Source organism: Epargyreus clarus, unplaced genomic scaffold (genome assembly GCF_041222505.1).
Source record: "Epargyreus clarus isolate Ecla_fem2 unplaced genomic scaffold, WU_Ecla_fem_2.2 ptg000001l, whole genome shotgun sequence".
Lineage (NCBI taxonomy): Eukaryota > Metazoa > Arthropoda > Insecta > Lepidoptera > Hesperiidae > Epargyreus > Epargyreus clarus.
Window position 1 is genome coordinate 2,720,987 of NW_027332209.1, and position 25,161 is coordinate 2,746,147.

The 25,161-nt window shown below is 33.4% G+C and overlaps 2 protein-coding genes across 3 annotated transcripts; one reads left to right on the forward strand and one right to left on the reverse strand.

Annotated features, from left to right (window-relative positions):
• Positions 1-2: 2 nt before the first annotated feature.
• Rpn12 (regulatory particle non-ATPase 12) lies at positions 3-3,052 on the reverse strand. The gene is made up of 5 exons (XM_073074138.1): positions 2,848-3,052; positions 2,172-2,347; positions 1,725-1,932; positions 1,260-1,430; positions 3-583 (listed from the first exon to the last, which is right to left on the reverse strand). Exons 1-5 carry the CDS (start codon positions 2,953-2,955, stop codon positions 440-442), a joined length of 807 nt encoding a protein of 268 aa, XP_072930239.1. The 5' UTR covers positions 2,956-3,052; the 3' UTR covers positions 3-439.
• Positions 3,053-4,291: 1,239 nt separating this feature from the next.
• Positions 4,292-23,451, forward strand: Cep164 (centrosomal protein 164). 2 transcript variants are annotated; one of them, XM_073074139.1, is made up of 21 exons: positions 4,292-4,498; positions 6,241-6,352; positions 7,343-7,490; positions 8,206-8,641; positions 8,884-9,097; positions 9,373-9,668; positions 10,059-10,251; positions 10,439-11,396; positions 12,399-12,576; positions 12,878-13,035; positions 13,390-13,551; positions 14,037-14,140; positions 14,575-14,752; positions 16,963-17,080; positions 17,366-17,437; positions 17,547-17,616; positions 17,840-17,973; positions 18,409-18,584; positions 21,238-21,382; positions 21,847-21,911; positions 22,108-23,451. In XM_073074139.1, the coding sequence occupies exons 1-21, from the start codon at positions 4,432-4,434 to the stop codon at positions 22,189-22,191; spliced, it is 4,068 nt and encodes a 1,355-aa protein (XP_072930240.1). In that variant the 5' UTR covers positions 4,292-4,431; the 3' UTR covers positions 22,192-23,451. The 2 variants fall into 2 exon arrangements, with proteins under 2 accessions (XP_072930240.1, XP_072930241.1); XM_073074140.1 differs by having other exon boundaries at positions 18,427-18,584.
• The last annotated feature ends 1,710 nt before the right edge of the window (positions 23,452-25,161 follow it).

The window sequence follows — 25,161 nt, forward strand, 5'->3', positions numbered from 1 at the left end:
CATATCTTTATATTTTTATTTATCAAAAAAGTATATGGGACTTATAATACAAACTGTCTGTCAAAATGTTAAAATACAATTTTATTATTTTAAATTTTTAGTAATTTTCAATTTTAATTACCAATTTGTAATATACGCGACCTAATTTTAAATTTAAAAATCAAGCACATTGTTTATGTGTATGCTTTGGACGCAAATCACATTTGTTTAGAATCTTATGTAACCTGGCAAGTACAATATTACTATATTGATACTATAAGTAAAAAACAATTACATTGTGTACAAAGTGGTTGTTATATCTGCCTATAAATCATTAAAACAAAATTTAATATCCAGGCCTTAGAAGGAATGAACTTAGAGAGAAATTTTAGTAGTTAGATTTAATGTTGATAGCCTTAAAATATATTTCGTAACAGACAGTTTCTACATCTTAAACAATTTACACAATCATCTCGAGATGTCTAGCATACTCTATAGTTTGCACGGCCAGCTCGGCTGATGGCAGGATGTCAGAGGCTGCCAGGTTCGTCTCCTGAGCAGAGTTGAAGTGGTAGCAGTTATCAGGGCCAAGGTTCCAGTTACGCTGTAACAAAATAGAATTTTGAGTTAGGATGAAACTCATTTGTTACATACATGACTTGCAAATGTCATCATTCAATAAGTCATAAAATAGTTGTTTCAATAGTATGACACCATCATCAAATTACAAAGCAGAGTTCAACATTGTCAATGTATTTAAACACAAAAATTTACATTTTATTTAGTTTATCTTTATATATATATTTCTTATGTGCGTGTGTATGTCACTGAACTCCTCCTAAACGACTGGACTGATTTTGATGAAATTTGTTGTGGATGTTCAAAGGAACTTGAAAATGGTTTAGATTCACAATTTAGTCCGTGGGAAAAGGTTTTTTTAATTAATTTTTAATTCGTAAGTAGTTATAGAATCGGAAACTATGCATTTAATCAAGTGATGATCTTTAGCAAAGTTGTTGTCCAAGAGCACACGAGAGTTTGGGAGTTGGTAAGACCAATTTTCGGGATAGGATTAGATATGCCTACCTAAGGTTGGCTAAGCCAGAAAGCCTCTGAAATGTATGTCTCCCTTACCACACCCTTTTAAACCAGAACACAGCAGCGCTTAACACTGCTGTTATGAGGCAGAAATAAGTATGATGGTGGTGCCACCAGAGTTGAACCACAAAGGGTTCTACCACCTTCAAAACTGTTATTAATATACAAATTCATTGTATTACCTTCTTTCCATATTCCAAAACTGCCTGCTGAGAGGCCAAGTTAAGTCGACGTGCAACCTCAGCACATGGTATGCTCTGGTAGGCTTTCTCGATGCAAGCAGCTATCTCACCTCTGACAGTGTCTAGTAAGGTGTCCATGAACAGAGTATAGCTCTCAGCGGGAACATTACCCTGAAAATACATGGAGAGTTTAATTATACTATGTAGTTATAAATATGGACATATTATTAATTCTTTGATTTTTTAGATTTTCGTGTATAGTATATTTTCTTTCTATTATATTTATTGAGGCACTATAACTAGGACACTGAGGATACTTTAACCGTCAAAATAGCACATAACATTACTAGGGAATTCAGTTTTCAAAAGGGATTAGGGGTAGCTAAAAAAATACAGTCTACTAACCGAAGTAAAGAAAAGATACGATGTATTGTACACAATATTGTATAGATAAACAGTATTTACCTTAGCCAAAAATATCTTATTGTAGCTTCCCTCCATTAGATACTGTTCTAATGCCAATGGGTGTCGTACATAAGGATCAGCTCTGATGACATCCACTGAGAGACGCTCCAATTCTGTGTGGAACTCTGCTACACGGTTTTGGGAGAGCAGGAATAGTAGGTTCAGACCGAGAAGTTGGTACATGAATGCTGACTCTGGAAGATGGTCTCTGAAAGAATTATTTTCAATATAATATTATTTTATTCATCTATCTACTCCTTTACATATCTAGGTTTTGCTGTAGTTACCATACTTGGACTAAAGAAGACTGCAAGCTTTTTTGCTGACAATAATAATGCCAAGTATATAATTTTGATATGCATTTAAATCTCAAATCTAAAACTGTAATATTTTATACTTAACTTACTAACAAACTTGAATAAAACTTTATCAAATATGTATACTCACTTATAATCAAAGTAATAGCATTTCAATTGGGACATGTATCTTTCGAAGGCCTTCACATCTTTAGCAGCAACTGCCCATTGGGCACCAATCTCCAGCACATCTCTTGCTAGTATCAGCTCCTTTTGATTAGCCGCTGCATTGTTGCTTGGGAGGAACGTCAGCTGTGTTAGTGCTACCTGAAAAATTAATATTTAAATTTAAAATAAATATAAAAATGTGTTAAAAGAATCTGGCAGAACCCTGTATGGTTCGACTCAGAATGCTCCATCACCACACCTAAAGACGTACACACCAAGAGACCACCAAGATATTCCAAGGCATGCCAGCTTATCCCTCAAGGATAAAACAAACAAATTTGTTTCTTTTCCAAATATAATTTTGTTAAATAATTAATTTAATATGCCTAAAGATTAAGAATATAATAACATTAATCAGTAAAACTATCCGATTTTCAATCGAACACAAAGAATTCGTAAATATGTATACCAGAATCTTTTCTTGTGATGATACATAACCTAAACCGGAATAAGTGCAGCCAAAATTATTAAAAACAATCCTATATACACTAAGTAGATATTACAATATAAGGTAAATATTATAATTTAATAACATAAAAATATAAAAAAGGAATTGGGAAACATTACAAACAATTTGACAAGTCATCCTTATAACTCACCTTAATTTTGTTCAAAAGTTCTCCGCATTTATCCAATTTACGTGGTTTCTTTGCCCATTCTGTTTTAAGATTTTGATATAACGAAGCAACATCTTTTACAGACGTCATTTTAATACAAAAATCTCTTTTATTTAATTTAATAACTTACAATAACTTACGTCCCGTTTATTTCTTTTTATTTGACGTGAAATCAAAAATGAAATGACAGCTCATTTAATAATTTATCTGTGTCGTTCCAATGACGTTCAAAAAGCTCTATACTTTGAATAAAATAGTATTTACAATGCATTATGTAAAATGTCTAAAAAAATTACATGTGGATTTTTTGTTATATTTAAGCAACGCAGAATTTCTTTTTGTATATTTAATTCTTGTTAGAATACAGCTATTTAATTAAAATAATATATTTTATTTCGCATTAATTAAAGATTACAAGATTTTGAACGCATGCATGACAGTGTCAAAATGAGATATTTCTTTTAAATAATCTAAGGTATTGTGTATATTATAGCTTTTAAAATGTTCTGCCATTATACATTGTATTACTAAAATATAATAAACTTTAACTTTTGTCAACGCTAAAGAGTCCTGTGGACACGTTAAAATATGATTTGAATTATATTATTTAATAATAGAGTGAAACTCATATTTATTGTAAGACACGGGGCCTCTGCTAACTTAAGAAATATGCAATAAAAAGCTACTACTACAACTAGACGAAGGAAGAAGTAAAATATGTAATATCACTTTTAGACTTCAAATATTTGCCAAATGGCCAAGATTTTTTTGAACGATGATAGGCATGAATTTCTTTATTCGCGTTGATAAATCGTAGCATCGAAGTGAGTATCGAGTGAATTATTTACCTACTCGTAATCCCGTCTATTACCTGCACTTAGCGAGTATTTAAACAAGGCATAAAATAGAACATAAAATAATGTAGGTAACATTTTTTTTCTCAAAAAAAAAGGTTGAATAGAGTTAAAAAGAATATATTCTTTACAGACTTATAATAGTACGAGTATAGGTATGGCTGGGGAGTGGCATTGTCTCAAAAAACAAAACGATTTGGTAAAAAACCGACACTCCATTGGTTCAGCTACAAGCATTTACAAACCAAGTCAAACTCTCTATCCGCACATTTGTATTTGTAATGGTTTGTCGAGGATGGGCAAGGGTGCGGTCCCGGCATAATATATTAAAAGAATAAAGCAAGTATCTGGGGCATGGCTATGCCCCTACAAAACGAAAAAAAGACAAGGAAAATACTCAATGTACAGATTTTGGTACAGATCTTGCTTTTCTTTTCTATGGTACAGATAACCTCGTCGCCCCTTTGTAAATATATACTTACATCCGGTTTTCATCTTTAAGAGTTGCTAGTTTGAAAATAGATAAAAAAATCAAATCAAGTTGTCAAGTCAATCTGTCAGTGAGATTAATACCGAAGTCAAATTTTTTACGAGATCTAGGGGTGTTGGAGATTCTGTTTAATTATTAAATAATGTGTACTAAAGTGGTATTAAGTGGTTGTAATGCTGATGACCAAATCTTGTTTAAGATGAAATAGAATGAGTTGGCATTATGAGTTCCCCGTCGGCTGTTGTCTGCCGTGAGATTTTCGATGAAAACAGCCAGCCTTCAGCAGAGGGTTCGTATTGTTTGTATCCATGTATAATTTTGAAATAATAAATTTATATTTAACCTAATAACAGTAATAAAAAATATTTTTCTTTGTTTTTCGATTTTTATTATATGTTATGCACTGGTTATGAGATTTAATTTACGAATATCAATTAACAAATACTGGCCAGTGTATTCTTATTAAAAACAAATATATAAACGCTTACAAAATGTTTTGTTACAAAATTTTAATGAAATAGTAGTATATTTTTGATGTTGCTTTAATAGATCTAATAAGATGTACCTTTAAAAAATACGACAATGTCACTTTGTAGTTATATAGTATTTATTAACTACTGGGAAATATATATTATAGTACTTTGTAATTATCTGTGCAAAATCTTTTAATAATGGATGCTATGATCCAATGGAATCACTAATTTTACATCAGAGTTACTTTGATTGTCGACTCATTAATATTTTTTATCCATTCCTATGGCTGTTGAACAAGGGTTTAAAAGGGAAAGAATTTTATGCAGCTTTATGCAAGGCAATCGCTATTTCAAAGCTAAGTCAAAGTATAGTAATTTAACATTACTATGTTTTTATTTAAAGTGTGTGAAACGGCAGCAGGATATATACTTAACTATGTTCAAATATTACATTATTTTTACTATATTCAATTAGAATAGTCTTAACTAAAAAAATATATTTAAACAATATGTGCAATTTAAAACAATAATTCGCATAACCTATGATACATATAGTATACCTAAAGGGACCATACGTACCATTTTGAACAGGATAGTCCTTTTTTTCGATGATTTTGCGTCCCATTGTCTCCGAAATGAACATCGGGACACAAAATTGTCCCATTTTCCCAAATGACAGCAATAATAACTAAATATTAAAATCCATAAATTTAAAATAACAATGTTATAACAGCAAATGTTTCATGAAATTTACAGCAAAATCTTTCATCTGATACAAATGTTATCGTAGGGTGGATAAGAAATTTTACATCATCTTGAATTTCTAGTAACGTCTAATTAAGTAACAGTAAATAGTACATATAATTGTAAAAAAAGCATGGGGTGCTAAATTTATCAGTTTTTGAAAAGCCCCCCACACTTTTTCCACAGTTATACTATTTACTGTTCTTTAAATTATTCCTAGATTGAAAATTATTTCCTAATTTTTAGTTGATTTTATCATAAAAGTGTGTTTTTTTTTTGGATTTTTAAGCTATATATATTTTTTCAATAAAAGGAAAATTAATTGCTATAAAAAAATCTATGTCCCGTTTTGACTGAAATAATAAATGGTCACCTTGGGTATACCTAATGGTAAAAAAAATTTAATACAATAGTAATTACATAGTTATTAAATAGTACATTACAATACGAGGACGAAAAATTTTTTTCTGACAAGTGTGAGTTTGCAGGCCGAGCCGCAGGCGAGGACTGCAATCACACGATACGTGTTGTATAAAATTTTATATTACGGGGTCGGAAATGGGGGTTTTGCGCACGCGAAGCGTGCGTAAAACGTCCATTTACGCACGCCGTGATATAAAAAAATTTCTTGTATTGATTTTAAAAGCTTGTAGTGTACATTACCCAATTTTGTGTAAGTTTCCCCATACCAGATTGTGTTTGTACCCACAATAAGAGAACACACTCTTTTTGTGAGTGTGTTCTGTAGTGAACCAGTTGTATAAATAAGTAATTATTATAACTGTAGAAAGTGGAAATATGTTGTAACTTCCAGAAATCACCGAATATGCCCATCAGCTGGGCATTGATCCTGAGAGCGAAAGCCATCTCCTGCCTCTGGCACGAGATGGCCTCATGCAAGCACTACCTCCACCCTGGAAGGCCTAGTAAGTATATTATTCTAAGTTACAATTCCATATATTTCATTGCCACAACTTAGTTGACATTTTGAATACAGCAGATATATATTTTTTTAATAATATTGCCTATCCTGCTGTATTATCATTGTCAATCCATTATAAAACAACTTTCTTAGTATCTTTCTCTCAATAAGTATATTTTTGTCACATAAGTTTTATAGTTATGATGCTAATGATATATCATTTTTAATTGCCTACTATTCAAACACAATATTATCTGTAACCTGAAATTAAACTACATCAAGTTTAGCATAATACATACTACAATATAATTGTGGTAAAAGTATTGTTACAATATGTATGTCACATAATAAATATATTCATTGTTCATTCTTGGAGTAGCTGGGGGAAAGAGTTAATAAGCAAACAATTCAAAAGACATTCCATTTTATACATAGAGAAAGAAATAATTACAAGTCTATTGTTTTTGTACAATAAGCTGGAAGAATAATGTCTCATGTTATATTGTTTGGATAACTAATGTACCCAACTTATCACAATTTGGCATCCGGCCAAGTTGCATCTCAAGTATTATGTTAAAATATTCGTGTTGGTGGATTATTGCCTTACTTGTTATAATAATATACAAGCTATTTGGATTAAAAGATTCAATTAGGATAATCATATGTTGTAATTAAAACATTTAGTAGTAATTTGGGTTTTCAGCAAATGTTTTGGTGGAAAAAAATATCCTACGTCATTTGTTATTTAATTCAGTACAGTAGGCTCTGTTATAATCAAAGTGTGAGATTTTTTTTTGAAAAATAAAGGATTGAAGAAAAATAAAAATAAATAAAATACAGGAAGTAGAACTTTTTACGTGAATTATATCATTATCTTCAACCTCTTATTGCTTCTTTTGGGCATCCTACTGGCAGATTCACACACTTAAAAACCCCATTTCTTTTAACTCAGGATTGTACTATTAAAGTAAGTGATGTTATATTTGTAATACAGCTTCGACGAGAAACTGCAAACTCATTACTATTATAATGAAGAAACTAAGAAGACTCAATGGGAGCATCCACTCGACAATGTGTACAGGGAGCTGGTGAAGCGCGCCAGAGATGCTTCGATGCAGGATGACACCTGTGCATCTGTACAGGTAGGTGGATATTTTTAACACGCTTTTATTAGCTTGGGTTGTATGTATGTATGTACATAACAGTAACGGAATCTTTGAACGCGATTTCGATCCACTTTGAACTTTCAGTTTAATTCAAAATTTTGAAAAATTATCAAAAACCGATGACAATACACGATTTTAATAATTTTGTACCATTGTCCCCATCCTCAGGATTAACGATTTTCGAGGCGAGAGAAAGCGCCTTAGGGAGAGTTCAGGCAAAGTTACTAGATTGATTTTTAGTTTTGAAAAATAATAATGTTATTTCCCTATAATTTGAATTATATTTATTTGAAATGAGATTATTTTTGAGTTATTCAAAAGGATCATATCTATCATCGATAATTTATATTTTTTATGAACAGGAACAGAATGATATTGGTCAAGTAGTAGTGAGGTCAAATGCCATAAATATGTTATTAAGCCCTTATTATTTTAACAGACACATATACTATGTGGTATATTTTATGTTAAATTTACCTGTATCTTTGCATTTTTGATAAGGATATCTGGGTAAAAACTGGTCAATGGTACTGGGTAGTTAAAGTCACCAATTCTAGAATTAAATTGATTCTAATATTATGGTTAATTGTGACATCTAACATAAGTTTTATTTACATAAATTGCAATGCTATTTTGTATCTGTTTCTTTGAAGATTTTAGAAACAATATTTAAAAATACCTCCATTTGTAGGAACTTCTTACCTCTGAAGAAAACACCAAGAACCTAGAACGCGTGGAAACAAAAGTCGAAAGCGACGATGACGATCTCTCCACGGACAGCGAGAACCACCAATCTGACTTGAAGGAAACCGGTAACACCTTAGTTCCTGGGAATAGGCGACTAACTCCATTGGGAAGACCCCCACTAGCGCCACTATCGAGATTGGATAAAAAGTTGATTGATTTGCGAATATCTCCCCTAAGACGTAGTGTCGACAGTTCATTGAGTAAGCCGCGGAACGCAGATGCCCCCGCTCGGCCTACAACGTTTGAAAGGCCCAAGATGTTGTTTAAGCAACAGTCGGAAATAATAGACCTCAAAATGCACGTTCTTACTAGCCCCGAGGAGGAGAATTTCAGCCCGTTGTTGTCTTCTGCTAAAGCTGATAGGGGACTTCCTTTGGCAGGTGAGACATTGATACAGTAGATTTGGAGTTTCTTTTAAATATGTATTTCAATAATTTCACGAATGAAAGACCCCGCTTGTAAATAGACAACAACCAAATACATATTATTATTGTATGACATCTGTTTACACTTAGGTTTGTTTAGGTCTCTTATCATGTAGTTACCTAATTAAACTAGTTATTATAATAATTTCATAGAAATATGGAAGAAATCCTTATTACATATTAATGCACATTTTCAGGAAAAGGGACTATGTTCCTCAAGATATCTCGTTCCAACCTACCAAGTCCAGATACAGAGAAGTCTCTTCTCCAAGATTCTCTTACTAAAAGCGATCCACCTAAAGGCATCCTAAGAGAGAAAACATCAGACTCCTTGCAAAGAAAAGCTGAGAGCTTAGTGCTGGGAAGACCCAAACAAGCAGTTAGTTTTGATGAAGATAAGAAAAGTGTTAGGTAAGAAAATGAAATATTATGTGTATTGTTGTATTGTGTGTGTCGGTATTATTGATGTCTGAGAATGACGAAGGCCATTATTTGAAAGAGTTCAGATACCTTTAAAATTCAATATGTACAATTCACTTTCTTTTCCTTTACTTATTAAAATTTGTGTTAAAAATGCTTGATTTTTTTAAAATTATCATTGTATTAACAATATGAAGACTAAATAGGCTAAGTAAGTGACAACAACAACGACAATGTAACTTTTGTAATGTACTATTTGTTCCTAGGTTCAAACTAGAGAATCTACCGGAACCAACAGTAAGCCCCGGATCCAACAGCTCTTCAGAACAGAACGACGCACAAAGCTCCATCATCAGCGCCGCACCAGCTCCCATTCCGTCACCAATCATCCCTTCGTCGCCCGTCATCCCGTCCCTTTCACCCCTATCACCCTTAGCCAATGTGCCTTTGAACCCTATAGTGCTCTCACCGTTGGTAACTAGACCACCCTTACCGCCAAGACCGCAATCGTCGGACAGTCCAAGAGAATTGAAGAGTATTGGATCGGATAAAGATTCGCTAGGTATGTATAAAAATGTGTTTATTTTACGTAAAACCAATGTTTTTTCCATGTTTTTGAATCGTAATCATAATATTACCACCATTTTGAGGTTCTTATGAGCAAATGATTTATTTGTTTACATTTAAATATTACTTTTTTGCGATTTCTAGAATTATATATGTCTTATTGGTCTTGTTATTGTTTGTATTTAATATTACGTATAAACATTTAATTTTTATAACTGTAATTTTATGGTACTGTAAGTTTATACCTTTAGTGAATATTATCCATATTATATCTTACCTTTATTTGGCCACCCTAGAGCATGAATATAAATTAAAACTGAATAAAAAAAAAATTGTTATTATAAACATGCCGTATGGTGCAAAATTAAAATGGGAATAAAAACAGGTGCAGATTTAAGTGAGACTCGAGGTACGTCGCCCCGTCGTCGTCTAGTGAAGCCTCCACCAGCAGACTACATTAAGCCAGAGCTGTTTCAAAAGAACTTTCAGAAAATATCAGATTTGGTGCGCAGAGTTGACATAGAGACTGCCCCACTTAGCCTCGAAGAACCTGTGTCGGATAAGGAGAGTAGGCCAAGGTATGTATTAAAGCAGTCTTTAATAGGATTAGGTATGCATATTTAATCATAAGGTGATCTAAACTAAGTCAGATAGAGATATATATAAGGTTTACTATTTGCCCTAATCACTTTTAGACAAATTTGTGTTAATAGTCTTAGCTAAGCTCATTTTAAATATTTTTTATTCATGCAACTTCTATTACAGATCACCAATGATACCGTCACTAAAAAGTAAAATATCAATAAATCTTATGGAAAGTATCGAATCAGAAACCTCAATCGATTCACCCGATAGAGAGTTTGCTAATTTAGATCTGAACGAGCTCGACGATTCCACCGATGCGAACAAAGAACATAAAGATAACAAGATAGATGTTAAGGATATAGAAAGAAACAAAAGTCCGAGACCGGATGAGATGTCAGACAAAACATCGACACATTCCAAAACCGATTCTGTTCAACAGAGAATGCCACGCGAATTTCCAATACCTCAAATTAATGTTCCTAAGTTAGATTTCTTGACGAAGCAAGCCAAATTCACACATTCCGATTCGGAGGACTCTAGAAAATCTAATAAAGACGAGGAAACTAGAACAAGCGCTAGATCTAATAGTATAGAAATACCTAAAGACGTTAAGAGTCAAATTAAACTATCACCCACAGCTAGTTTAGGTTCAGATAGATCTCCTAGGTTAGAATTTAATAAACCATGGTCTAGTCCACTAACTACCTTTAAGCCTCTTAACAAAACTACAACTCAAATAAAGTCATCAGATTCCAATACAAGCTTAGGTAAAGGTATTACCAGTCCAAGATTAGACGGTGTAATATTATCTCAAGGGAAATCTAGCTCTGATAATGTTGTGGTGGTATATCAGTTTGAAACTCAAGATGAGACTTTCCCGAAGCCTATAAAATCTCCTCTCATTCCTGATATGGGGGTCCGGGAAATGATAGAAAGGAATAAGGGAGACGAGAGGAGAAGATTAGAGTTGTCGATACAAAAAGAATTAGAGATTATCAGGATGGAGTGGGCCGCTAAGGAAAAAAGAATGAAGGCTGAATTGCAAGAGGAGTTAAGGGAGTCAGAAGAGAAATTTTTAGCGGAGAAAAGAATGAGACTGGCCGAGCAAACGGAGAGACATAGGCGGGAAATGGAAGAAGTGAGTATCATGAAAAAAATATTATTAAACATTGACACCATTTTATAAATTCCCAATAGCAGCTAAGGTCTTAAAGGTCCTTTCATTAAGACCTAAGCTCCCATGTTTCCTTATATTGATCGAGAAGGGAACCACACTTAAAAGTATAACTACATTCGTATTGTATGCCTTCTTTGAGAAAATACCGATAGTAAGAGTTTTTGAAAATCAGTGCGTATTAGAAATTAATTATCACTTGCTTAAACGGTGAAGGAAAACATCGTGAGGAAACCTGCATACCTGAGAGATTTATAAAAAATCTTAAAGGTATGTGAAGTCTACCAATACGCACTTGGCCAGCGCGGTGGACTATGGCCTAATCCTTGTCATTCTGAGAGGAGACCCGTGCCCAGCAGTGGGACAGTAATAGGTTGATGATGATGTTTATAAAAGTATGAATATTATTAAATATTTGTGGATTCGTAACTTTGTATCCGTTTAACACATGTATTTACTATTTATTGCCTGATCACGTGATTAATTTCGTAGTGATTAATTCTCTATTAAATACTCATATTGAAAGAGACCTTTAGGTCGTTTGTCTACCGCACCATCACCGAGCCGATTACCGAGAACGAGATTATTTCGTGTCGATTTTAATATGTCGTGACGGCGATAATTTGTCCACCGCGACCGATATCGGCGGTTTATTTTGTTATTATTTTTTTATAGTGTTTTATATTGCCAGCACATCGGACCGTCAAAATCTCGGTGCCGATCTAGCGGTCACGCCGATCTACTCGAAATATCGGCGGCCGGGCTGACGGTGCTCGGGTGACGGACGTACGGTGGACAAGCGGCTATAGTAAATGTATGTACGCTACTTCGGCGCCGTCATTAATTATCGGTATCGGCTCGGTATCGGTGGCGGTGGACAAACGGCGTTAGAGTCACATGAAGTGGCAATGGGCCGGTTATACTACACGACTATTGCTAAAGTAAAGTAAAATGACTCGCTTATAGACATTGGCTGCAGAAGAAAAGAGTCATCAGCAAGTGATTCAGAAGGCTCTGAAAGATTTTGAAAGGAAATATGAAAACGATATTGAAACTGCTAGAAATCAACACGCTGAGAACTTGGGACGTTTGAAAGAAGATTACTTCTTGAAACTAGAGGAGCAGAGGGAAGAGTTGGAGATAGGTAAGAGATAAAGTTTTAAAGATCTTAGTGGCAAGACATAGATGTATAATTGTATTCTGTTTCGAGAAGTATGTTGAGTCAGTTTCATAAGGTTAAACTTATTAAATGGCACGAAGAACAGTTTATGTGTATTTACTTTCGTTTTTGAATTACCTGTGTTTCAGATTTTATTATATATAACTCGCATTTAGTTGGTTTCAATAATAAGAGTAAATGCTTTATCATGGCAACTATAAAAAAGACGTTACATTTTAAAAAAGAAAATTCTAATTTTTGGAATAATTTTTGGTGTTAATTTCAGAAAATGAACGTGCTCTAACAGAAATTAGGAACCAACTACAGATAAATCTGAACAGAGAGAGATCTAGGATGATAGAGGAGAATAGAGCTACGATTGAGTCACTGAGAGAGGAGCACACATCTCGTATTACCGATTTGAGGCACGATTATCGAGCTGAAGTAAGTATATTTACAAGACGTTATGTGCACAAATATAAGTAAAAGTAAATCAATGACGACCGGTTGCCGGATTGCCGGAGCGGTTATTATGCCAGTCTGGGTTCCGGCTTCTATTATGAAACAGATATTTAAAAGATTAACATTTCTGTTCTGAATTCTGTTAAGTGTTGGAATTATTGCCTATCATAAAAACCTGAAACTTTTAAAATCACAGACAGTCCCCCATGAGGATTTCCTATCCTCATGAGGGACTGTGTCTGTCTCGCCGGGGATTGAAACCAGAATATTTTGCCCGTGAGACTTGTAAAGATTGACCATTAATAGAACTGGTGTTATTAAATACAATTTATCTAGGTGGAACGTCTCCGTACACAACACGCATGCCACTTAGAGGAGCTACGAGCTCGCCTGGCTGGTGAGAGGGCAGCTTCAGCCCGACTGCACGACGACAGGTCCATCACCGATAAGTACAAGTGCCTCAAGGAGAAGTATGCGAGGCTCAAACACGATGTTAAGGTACGTTTATAATGTTGTCATAAAAACCCTTTTTTGTTCATAATATAAAAGTAGCAGACAAGTATGTAGTGCAACTGATGGTAAGTGGCTACTGTCGCCCATGAACATGTGTAAGCATCTCCAGATAACATTAGATCTCTATTTGAGGTCGGCCTCAGATGCGCCGCTACCCCTGCGGACTAAGCTGGAACGCCTCGGAAAAGTATGTCTCTTACCACACCCTTCAAACTAGAGGACAGAAGCGCTCAACGCTGCTGATATTGGTCAGAAATAGGTGTGGCGGTGGCGACACCTTTTGTCTTCTTAAATCAGGTGTTGTTAGAGCTGCGTGGTGGTGTACGCTCGATACATCCGTAGAATAGAAATTCGAATCCAGACATAACTAGTATATTTTTAGTAGTTACATATACGTTACTACACTAGATATACGAGTTAATTATTATCATTAAAATTCAAAACAATATTCGTATGTTATAAAATTTCAGATGTCCATAGAGCGACGAAACAAAAGACGGGAGATGAGTATGACGACTGGGTCAGAGACTGAAAAATCTAATTCGCACAAAGCCAACAATCAGTCACTCGAAAGGTGAGTGATTTGACTAAATGCAATTAGTATTTATTTTTGTCTCTGTATCGATCAAACTAACATTAATCACAGTTGGTTTTAAATAACTTTTTTCTTATAAGAATAATGTATTGTATTAATAATCTATCCACTGTTCTATCTACCAAGTTTTTCCATGTCTGCCATCATTGCAATGATTATTGTAAATCATGATTGAATGAATGAATGATACACTCATGACGACTTTAAAATTAGTTCTGACATATATTTTTACACAAAAACGGATACTCATCCGTGCATATTTGTTGCATTCCTAGGGCAGATATTATTGTCTATTTGTCCATAGCAATATATCTATGCTCGTCACGTGTTTATCAGTGTCCATGGCATAACGCAGTCCTATCGTAGAGCTAAGATAATATAAAGTGTTACTCATTTCTATCTTCCTTCCCTAGGTGCAAAGAAGTGAACGAGACATCAGTGAGTGTTGTGATCGAACCGGAACAGCCTCGAGTTCGCACGAACAACAACCCAACAATCAAGTACAATGACAATGAGACTTCCTTCTCCGACAGCAATGCACACAAACTGACCGACAATAATAACCACGAGTGGAATAATCAGCGGGAGAATGTTAGTATAAACATAATTTATATGTATCAAAGTAGTAAATATCTCTTACATTATGCGAGTAGAATTGGCTACTTGACACTTTTTGGGAAACTGTTTTAATGAATTCATATACGTATTATATATGCCTTTCATTGATCATTTTTTCGAAAAAAGGGCTATTTATTAATAAAAATCATATTTTTATTACGGTAAACGGAACGTTACGCCAAAACAGGCGGTCAAGTGTCATTTCGTAGCGTGACGTCAACACATTGAAAATATAGAAATAAACTTCGACGCTACACATACTTCAGGGGATTTCTTGGGAATTATTTAACTTTTATTAGTACAATTGCAAGAATGTCAAATTACAAGGCGTGTGCAGTGTCGATGTGTTCAAGTACGATCGCTAAATATCCTAACAAATTTGCTTATACAAGTTCCTAAACCCAAATCTCATAAACGTTAAAGAACTTGCAGATTCTTATATGTTTAAATCCTCTGTTTGCAAGCAATGACATTTTATACTATCTATGTAAGAGAAGTATTATTGAAAAAAAGGAATAAATTTAGTAACTCTAGAGTGATTCGTCAATTCCAAATCATTGGAACGGGACGTAATCAAAACAAAACAGCAAGTGGAAGTATTCATATATTTAATATATTATATAGATGTCTATGATAAGAATAGAATTAACTAACTAACTAATATTAGTATTTTATTAACCGATTTCTTTGTTTATTTGGTTTATATGGTTCTATTAGTGAGTACACACAGTAGAACTTTTGTATATATTTATCATATGTTACAGTTACAATAATTACTACAGATCACCTAAGCTAAATTTTTGTGCTGCTTGCGTGTCTGCTTTTCTTCATTACTAAAATTATTTTCCGTAACAAATGGATATATATTTTTATCACTGTCATTTTCAGAATTAAATTGCAATGCAATAATAGGAACTGTATGGTCACTTTTCTTCCTTCATCTTGTTGGGTAGGTTACGCAAGTAAAGAAGTACTATTTCCCGTGTACTTTACTTTATGTATTTCAGACTGGTGCCCACTTTCGAAACTTTTGGCTCCTCACTTCTTCTAGGCAGGACAGTCATCACATTTTCATTTTCATTGATGTACCTTGTGTTCAGGACAACTTTTACTTTTCATGAAACACAAACTTGCCTTCCTCTTAAACTGCACATACTCTATAACGTCGTCACTATACGATTGTCGGGAAGATCTGTAAATATAAATATAACCAATTAATAACCTTAAAACAGTTCACATAAGAATATAAGTATATTTAAAAAAATCTTAATAATCACTTGAAGACAACCTTTCTTCTGTCTGAAGTCAGTTAAGAAATGTTTTAATTGTCCGATATGATTAAATGTAAATATAAAGAATGTTTTACTTACGTTGTTTATTTGATATTTCCATAGGTTATCTCACGGAAGTTTTTGTATCCATTTTGATTTATTGCACTGCATATATGGAGATTCTTTAAGCAGGTTCACGCTATCAGCTTTAATACGCTAAGTATGGCTTCATTTCGGTTCACAACATATTATAAATTCAACCAACTCTAACAGCAAACGATTTAATTATTATTAGTTGTCTTGTTTGGTTTCGATGTAGTGACGTCACATGACATTTGAGGCAGCACTGTCGCCGTTTTGGGATTTAAAATCCACAGATAAAAAATCGAAAATTTCTTTTTAAAAATTAAAACACTTAGAACGTATTAAAAAATAAACTAAATACTGCATAATTTATGTTTACTTATAAGCTATCATATCCAACATATTTCATATTTTATTGTTATAACTGTCAAGTACCCAATTCTTGTGCATCTTTACTTTTTGTTATTTTTTCTGTTGATGCAATAGTCTACAGAAAAAAACTCCAACAAAAAAAAACTGGATAAAAAGTCCAGCTAGGACTCAGGTAGGAAAAAAATATAACCATTTCCTTCAGGATTTTATATAATGTTTATGTACGTGAGTAGCATACTACTCACGTACATAAACATTACGTACATAAACATTGTTTATAACATTGTTTATGTACGTGAGTAGCATACTACTCACGTACATAAGCATTACATTAACTGTTATCATAATTCAGACACAGATTATTGCTCAGTTCCTTGTGGACTAGCTGGAAGTCTATGATTTATTAATTTACTAATAATTTATGAATGATGAATTTATTAATAATAACATTTTCAGGCTCTTCAATCAGCAGACACGTCACAAATTTCAGCCATAAAACAACCTCGGACTAGAAGAACTGCCGTCGCCTTCAGAGAGCCACCGAGACGTCGGCGCGATAGAGATAGGGACACTGGTGAGAAACTACTTATTCTGAATAATTATTATAAATATTATGATTAATTAACTCCGACTCCGACGAAAGACTAATAACTTTGCAGAGTAAACATCTGTTTTTCTGGGTCTGTGTAACGGTATCGTACGACATGAGAAACATAAAACATTTTAACTTAGTTGCAATCGACTTTAAGTTGAATACCAATCATATTCGAAATCAGTTACAGTATATGGGTGGCAATGACTATCTAACAGTAATAACGTTTTGTAAGATCTTATTTAATATTACATCTTATTTTTTCAGGCGCAACAACTGACTACCAGGACTCATCGGATGCAACAACTGCCGATGAAAAGCCGAAGGAATCTATCAATGGTATAATAATACAAAGTTATGCTCAAAACCATTAAGTTGTTCTTAAATATATTTTTACATATGTGATTTATTTTTCCAATGAAATCAATTTATGTTATTTGTTTCTCAGGTCACGGTAGACGAAGATGCTTCACGAGATTAAAATCTGCTTCTACGTCGCGGTTAAACTATTCCCCAAAGTAGGTATTTTGTTTTTATAGTTTAAGTAGATATTTATTTGTATTTATTTTACAGGAAATATTATTAAATTACTCAGACGGTATAAGACTTTTTAATGCATAGTTCCGCCCCGTTTATTAATTTAAAATTTATGAGCGTGTGTTTATAATGAAAACTAACCAACTTCATTTTCTCCATAATCTCTGCTAGGGGTTATCTACCTAAAAAATTTTTAAATTCCAGACGTGGCGAGGGCTGGTCGAGCCCTTTGGAGTCGCTTCGGCAGCAGCTGAGGAAGTTAGACGATCTTGAAGACCAGTTTCCGGACTTGGCGTGCCAGCCGGCTTATAGCTTACGATATCCTTTCGCTGAACTTGGTTAGTGTTTATTTTGATATTTTTATTATTGTGTCCTTTATGTAACAATATTAATTTTATTATGCATGTGAAGTCTAGTGTAGTCCACTTAATGATAAGCGGTTATCGCTTAGCACGCAGAATCTTAATTCTTCGCACACTAAAATAGTATAAGAACTGTTATTACCTTTATTTTTTTATTATGGTAATGTTTCAAATATTTCGTAAGATGACGATATGAGCAGAATTTTGTTATAAAAATACTTACTTTTTATAAAGTTCGAAGGTAAATATTTTCTATGACTGAAGTGACGTATTTGACCTAAGTTATAAAAAAAAATCTTATCTTTGAACGTGCCGCTGTTATGTGACAATTTTTCATTCTATTTTCGTTTTAAAGTGTTTGCAGACCCAACAGATAACATTACACAAAACTTCAAAATAATCGAAAAGTAGATTTCAAACACCCTACAGGTGCGGTGGCGACGGCGGACACGCCCGAGCTGGAGTTCGTGCGGCACCGCGCGCTGGTGGAGCGCGAGGGCATGCGGCGCGCGCGGGCCGTGCTCAAGCGGCGCCGGGCCGCGCTCCGGGAGTCTAGGGCTTCGCTGTCGCCCCACAGGGCTCCGTCGGTGAGTTGGAAAATATAAAAAAAATATTTTATTTTATTATTACGAATACGACGAATATCGTGAATGACGCATAAAGTGACAACTACAAAACAACTATCAAAAGAAAAGATATTTTTAGTTGATGTTAAGTTACATAAGAAAGTTTAAATATTGTTAAAAATAATACTTTTTAATGTAAACCTTAATAACTTTAACTTCAGTTGTAAAATATGGAATAACTATATAATATAACACGCTATAATTGTAACAATCAATTCAATAATTCAATTTGAGTGATAGGTAGAATAAATGTTAAAGTTGTAAAAATTACTAGTAGTGACGAAATAAAGTCTGCAGGAATCGATGTTAAATAATTGTTATATTTTTTAATTCGAACAATGTACAAAATTGTAGTTATTATAAATAACAATAATAAGAAGGTATTTAACTATCTGCACTTGCAAACCTCGGAAAAGAGAGTAGTTTCCTTAACGTGTCGTAAAGGTAGTATCACACCAAGAGGAACGCGAGGTAACGGAGCTGGCAATTTTTTTTTCACGTGCAAACTAACATCGAAAGGAAAATATTTTCCCTAACGTGTCGTAAAGCTAGTATCACACCAGGAGGAACGCGAGGCGACGGAGCTGGAAGTGGCGTTGCACCGCGCGCGAGCTCTACTGGGTGAGAAGGAGATCCGGCTGCGGCACATCGAGCGGGCGTTACGCAAGTTGGCTGATGCACAGCCCCCGCCACTCATACAGGTCTATAGGCGCAGCTTAGCTTGTGTAGATGTCCATACGTGTTCTTTTTGTTGCTGATTATACCTTTTTTTATAATATGGGAGTAGCAGGCGAGCATGCAGTCCACCTAATGGTAATGGACATCTGTAAACCACCCCAGATAGGATTAAATATTCCTGCCTGGAGTCGGCCAAAGTTGCACCGCCACCCCTGAGGACTAAGCTGGTACGCCTCGGAATAGTATGTCTTCCTTACCACACCCTTCAAACCAGAACACAGCAGCGCTCAACACTGCTGTTACGAGGCAGAAATGGGTGTGGCGGTGAAGCCGCCGGAGTTGAACCACAAAGTGTTCTACCACCTTCAAATATCTGGCGGACATCCACGTAGAAAGAGGCGTAGCGTTCCCTAGGCGGTCAGCACGATTTGGCACTCCCCGCAACCGCATACAGATCCATATGACTTCAGTTTGCAACTATATAAGTTGGATGTTTCATAAATAGATGTTTATCGTTTTGTTGCTGCCTTGTTAATTTCAATCGACTTGTAGATGCTCCCTGGATATATTTGAGCTAATGGTAAAATAAGATTATCAAAATGAAATTTCATCGTCGTATATAAACAGAGCTTTATGGTTACGGTTGTCGGTCTCATAAAATGGTATGTTTGCTTAGTTATTACTTAAAAACCTTAGCATACAGTGTAAGCCAACCGATCTGATATAACATGCATGGATGCATGCGACAATGATGTACATTATAAATTACTAGCTGACCCGGCAAACTTTGTACCGCCTCAAAATCTATTTATCAAACATATTTCATATAAAATATAGCCATTGTTACTCGTGGATAATGTAGCTTTCGAATCGTGAAAGAATTTTTAAAAATGGTCCAGTAGTTTTTGAGCCTATTCATTACAAGCAAACAAACAAACAAAGTTTTGCTCTTTATAATATTAGTGTAGATATATGTTGGGATTTATTTTTATCAATCATTGTGTTTGTAAGCTTTCTTTATCGATGTCATGTCATAAATGAACATTAAGGTTTTACACGGTTCAAATATTACTAATCTATTGCTATATCATTATTATGTAATTAATGAATAAATACAGCATCGAAGGACTAAATTGAACTCTTCAATGTGAACATACCCGTGTAAAGCCTTTTTTAAGACGATTTTCCTGTCGCGAATATAAACATACGTTAGCACGCCACATACATGATACTATTTTATTTGCCCACGCACTCGTGTAATTCAAGTGTGTGGGTGAACGCGCGTATAACGCAGACAGGAAAAGTGTCTTTAGGCGTTCAGCTTTGTTTTCATTGAATATTATTTTTGTACAGTTTACTTGGTTATATTTTATTAATTTGTGTCATATGATAAGCTGTGAAGGTTTTATATATTTTTATTGTTTTAATAGCTGCTTTGTATACCTTTATTCTTAAGTTATTGTAAAAATGCGCAATTGTATTATTTGCATTTTTATTAAGTGTTATATGTTTTTTTTATATTTTTTGTTTTATTACTATGGTTGTTTTAGTATTTATATTTGTCGATGGTTTAGTAGTTTTATTATTTAACTGCAAATCTAATCCAAGTATATTTTATAAAGTATTTTTTCATTACATAGATTTTTTTTTGAATAATGTAGTATATTTATAGATATACATCGATTATGATTGCAAAAACTACAGTAAATACTTAAAGATTTCGAAAGGTGTCAAGTAATTATTGTTATTATCCGTTAACAGTAATGAAACAATGGTGATAACTATTGATGCCCTGCCATGGGCCGGACCACTGCTGCAATCGAATCTCCAACTGATACTTTATAATAAAAAATGTGATTGAAATCTGCTTAGGTTATCTGAGGATTTTTCATCATTTTATTAAATTTAAGCAATCATTCAATAATGTGTTTTATAGGAAGCAACGACAAGCGAGGCGTCATCTGGTAGCGAGGCGGCGAATGAAGTGGAGGCGGGCGGCGCGGTGCTGCGCTCCTTGAGGGCATTGCACGCCGACGTTCGCGACATATGGCGGGCGTTGGACGCCAGGCGACCTTATACTGGTATACATTATATTGGATTAGCTATGAAATTTACGAAGTAAGCAAGCATGTGCGCACGTGATGGTAAATCGTCCACCTTTGTTTCCTTGAAATCTGTAGTGAACCTCAAATACGATAGGAGTTCTGCCTCAGGCCGGTGTCCGCTTGAAATGTTGTTACTATGATGGAAGTTGTAATAGAAATGGTGTAAGTATCTGTGGTACACCGAACCCTTCAAACTCTAATACAGAAGCGCTTGGCATAACTGTATTCAATTACATAAACATATTTCAATTAAAAAAACATGTCTGGTATGTCAGCGATGTTAATGTGTAGTCTCCATTTAAAATGTATATAGACTATTTGCTTTGCTTCCAAAAAGTGAACAATATATAGACAAAGTTATTTTGGAAGAGAGTATGAATTTTAATAATACATTATCATAATGTTATAAGATCTAATGCAATCTTTATTCAATATTATAGCATCACCAGAAACAAGTTCTTGCAATGTGCCGACTACGTCGCAAACAAGGATGACTTTATCTGCTGTAAGTATGATAAAGCAAATTTATACTGTCTATTTGGTACATTTCGTAAGAAGTTGTAGAATAGTATTTTAAGGCAATTGTCACCGGGTCAGAGCTTAAATAAAACATTAGAATTGTAACAAAAAATATATCAATGATATTTTAATGACAATTATGTTATATGTACTTAACTAACAGTCTATTTAATTAATTTCAGCCAGAATCGATAATTCAAGATAATTCTGATGGGGTTGCGGAAAGAGCTAAGGGATTACGCGCGTGGCTTCAAACAGCGCCTTGAAAGTATTCGAATAACATTCCAATATTAATAGTAAAACAGAACTATCATTCCATAGTGAACGATAAGACAAAAATACAATTTATATTGAAAAGTATACTGGAACTTACATTCCATATTAAATGGCAAAATGAAACTTACATTCCATATTAGGTAAATACAAAGTGTTGAAGTAAAAGTTCAATAATTCAAAGGTTTATAACGGATAAAAACGTGCAAATATGCGAAAGGTAAATTCTATATCAATACGAAAATCTTTAAAAAAACATTCCATTTTAGGGCGGAATCAAGTACTCAGCTCAGGAAAAGGAAAAATTGAAAGTTTTGAGGAAGTAACAGCAAATATTGGAGATATCTAATAAATTATAGAAATGTAGACAAAAACTGTAGACGAAATGTAGGAGAATTGTAATCAAGTATGTCTCTGTAATCGACGAAATAAGTGCGACTTTTGAAATACGAAACTTGTAACATAGTTAGATTGAATATTAGTAGTTACTACAAATATTAAACCGACAAAATGACTAATGACCAATCTGCAAGCTCAACTTGAATTAATATAACTGAAATAACACTACTTCAGATAGAAATAGCTACTTATTTTATGTCCGTTATTACTCAATCTTCAACAATATTTGCCTACCAAAGATCAAAGGTTGTTTATTTGTAATACGAAGTAATTTTCAAATATTTATTAATCAAACAGCATTACACACAATACATTATATAGTACTTAGTAGTATACTATAAACAGTAGTATAGTATAATGTTAAATGACAAAACATTGGATAGATTGATTATTAATAACGGGCGTAAATCGATCAACTAATTCTGTAGCAGCTGACTTATATAAACTGAGTAATATCTTCTAAGCTGGTTATAGAAAAACAGGTCTAATTTAGTCCATGACTGATGACTGTAACTTACATAAACTAAGACAACTCATTTCTATACTTAAATTTGTAAGCATTCCATCTTTTTGTATTATATTGTAGGGTAGTACTTGGATTTTGTAATACTTGAAATATATCAGTACTTCAATCCCTGGGGTATATGTTGGTTTAAACTGCATTATTAATGAAGGGACGCGAAAATACGACCGACTACGGTACGGTGTGCAAAAAAGGATCAAACATAAATTTAATAATTTTATTATCTCGGATATATTTTCGTTTATCGCGGATGTAATGCCTAATGTATGCCATTATATAATTTAATTAATAACAATAAGAAATACATGGCTTATAATTTTGCTTAACTAATCTTAGACACAGTTTGATTACTTTGCACACCGTACTATATTATGAGTGAACTACGTCTAGATCGGCCGTGATTGCCTGTTGGCCTTTATAAGTGCTTTTTCATAACATAATATTATAATTATGTGTCGTTATTATCAACTTTTGGAGTCTGATAACTCTATGACTTTTAATAAAAATGTGATTTTCTTCTAAGTCGGTGTCATTCACTTTAAATTATTTTCCGAGTAATATAATCGTATGGGGATTATGTAGGTATTGGCCAATACATGTTATGCTAATTAAAATAATTTGAAGCTAATTAGGTCTACTGTATAAGTAATATAATCAAAAGCATCATTTTCCATACAAATGAAGATTTTTTCTGATATATCGTTTCTTTATCGTTAACTTTCGCATTGCCGAGTTCTTATTAACTTTATAGTCATGATGGGTTTCACTAAATTTTTTATAATTGATCCCTCTATGTAACATGACTATTTCATGACTCCAGTAAACATTTTGTATAACTATCTGCACTACGTTTTACATAATATATAATAAATTTCATTTGTGCATGTTACACGTACTTACGAACTCTGTGACGTGCGTCTACTTATACAATACAATTATTTATTCATTGATTCGCGTGAGATTTTAATAATAATGTTCAGCAAGAACTCGCCAGTTTATTACATATATCAAGTTGTATAATAAATTAATGATTTATTAGAAACACTCATTAGGAATCATAAATTCTTCGTTACTTTGGTTTAACATTAAGATATTATCCCTTGTTAATTGGAACTCGTTTGCCTGTCTGTCCGTCCGTCTGTTTGTCAGCGGCCTATTGGGAAAGTTTAACTTAAACTTATGATATGATAGTGCGTTTATTTCTAGTCAATGTGATCGAATAATCTCACTTTTGTAGTAAGTGAAACAAATTTTTAATCTATTATAATAATTAATATTTTCTTCAGATATCTTCATTATAATATAAACACTTGTTTAAGAAAGAAACATTTCATTTAATAAGTCTATATTGGCTTGCCAGTTCTCAAAGTACGTAACTTATATATTTTGTTATTATTAAATAATAGTTTAAATATGCGATCGTACATTACGGGTGTCTTTTTGCGGTTTTGTTCAACATAACAATAATAATTTAAGTATAAAAGAATATAGCCAAATTATTATATGTTGAAACTTCTAGTCAATATGTATATGAAAAATGCCTGAATTTATTTAAATAATTCTGAAATATTATTAGTCGTTGTTACTGTAAACAGAAATAATTGACTTAGAAAATCAAAATGTTCGCTTAATATACATAAATATGTTCAAAAATAATGTATACGTAATTAAATATTAAATACTGATTATTTTTACGTCGCAATTTGGGCTAAAAAAGTGTCAAAAGTAATATTTTTTTACTATTTTTCACTAAATATTCACCGGGAAGTACAAAGTTTTTAGATATTTTATTAAACTTTATGTAAGATTACACATATACATAATTTTATAATAAGTTAATTTTTAAACTAATCATTTTTAAAAAGCGCACAAGATTTGGCACTTTTTTTGTCCCTACCATTAAATATATTTAATAACCTATTAAAATGTACAAATATTTATGGCATTGCAAACTATTTTATTTTGTACAATATAGTTTTTATTGTAAAAGGTAAGAACCTTAATTAAATTTATTTTAAGCCTATAAGTCATGCATTTAAAA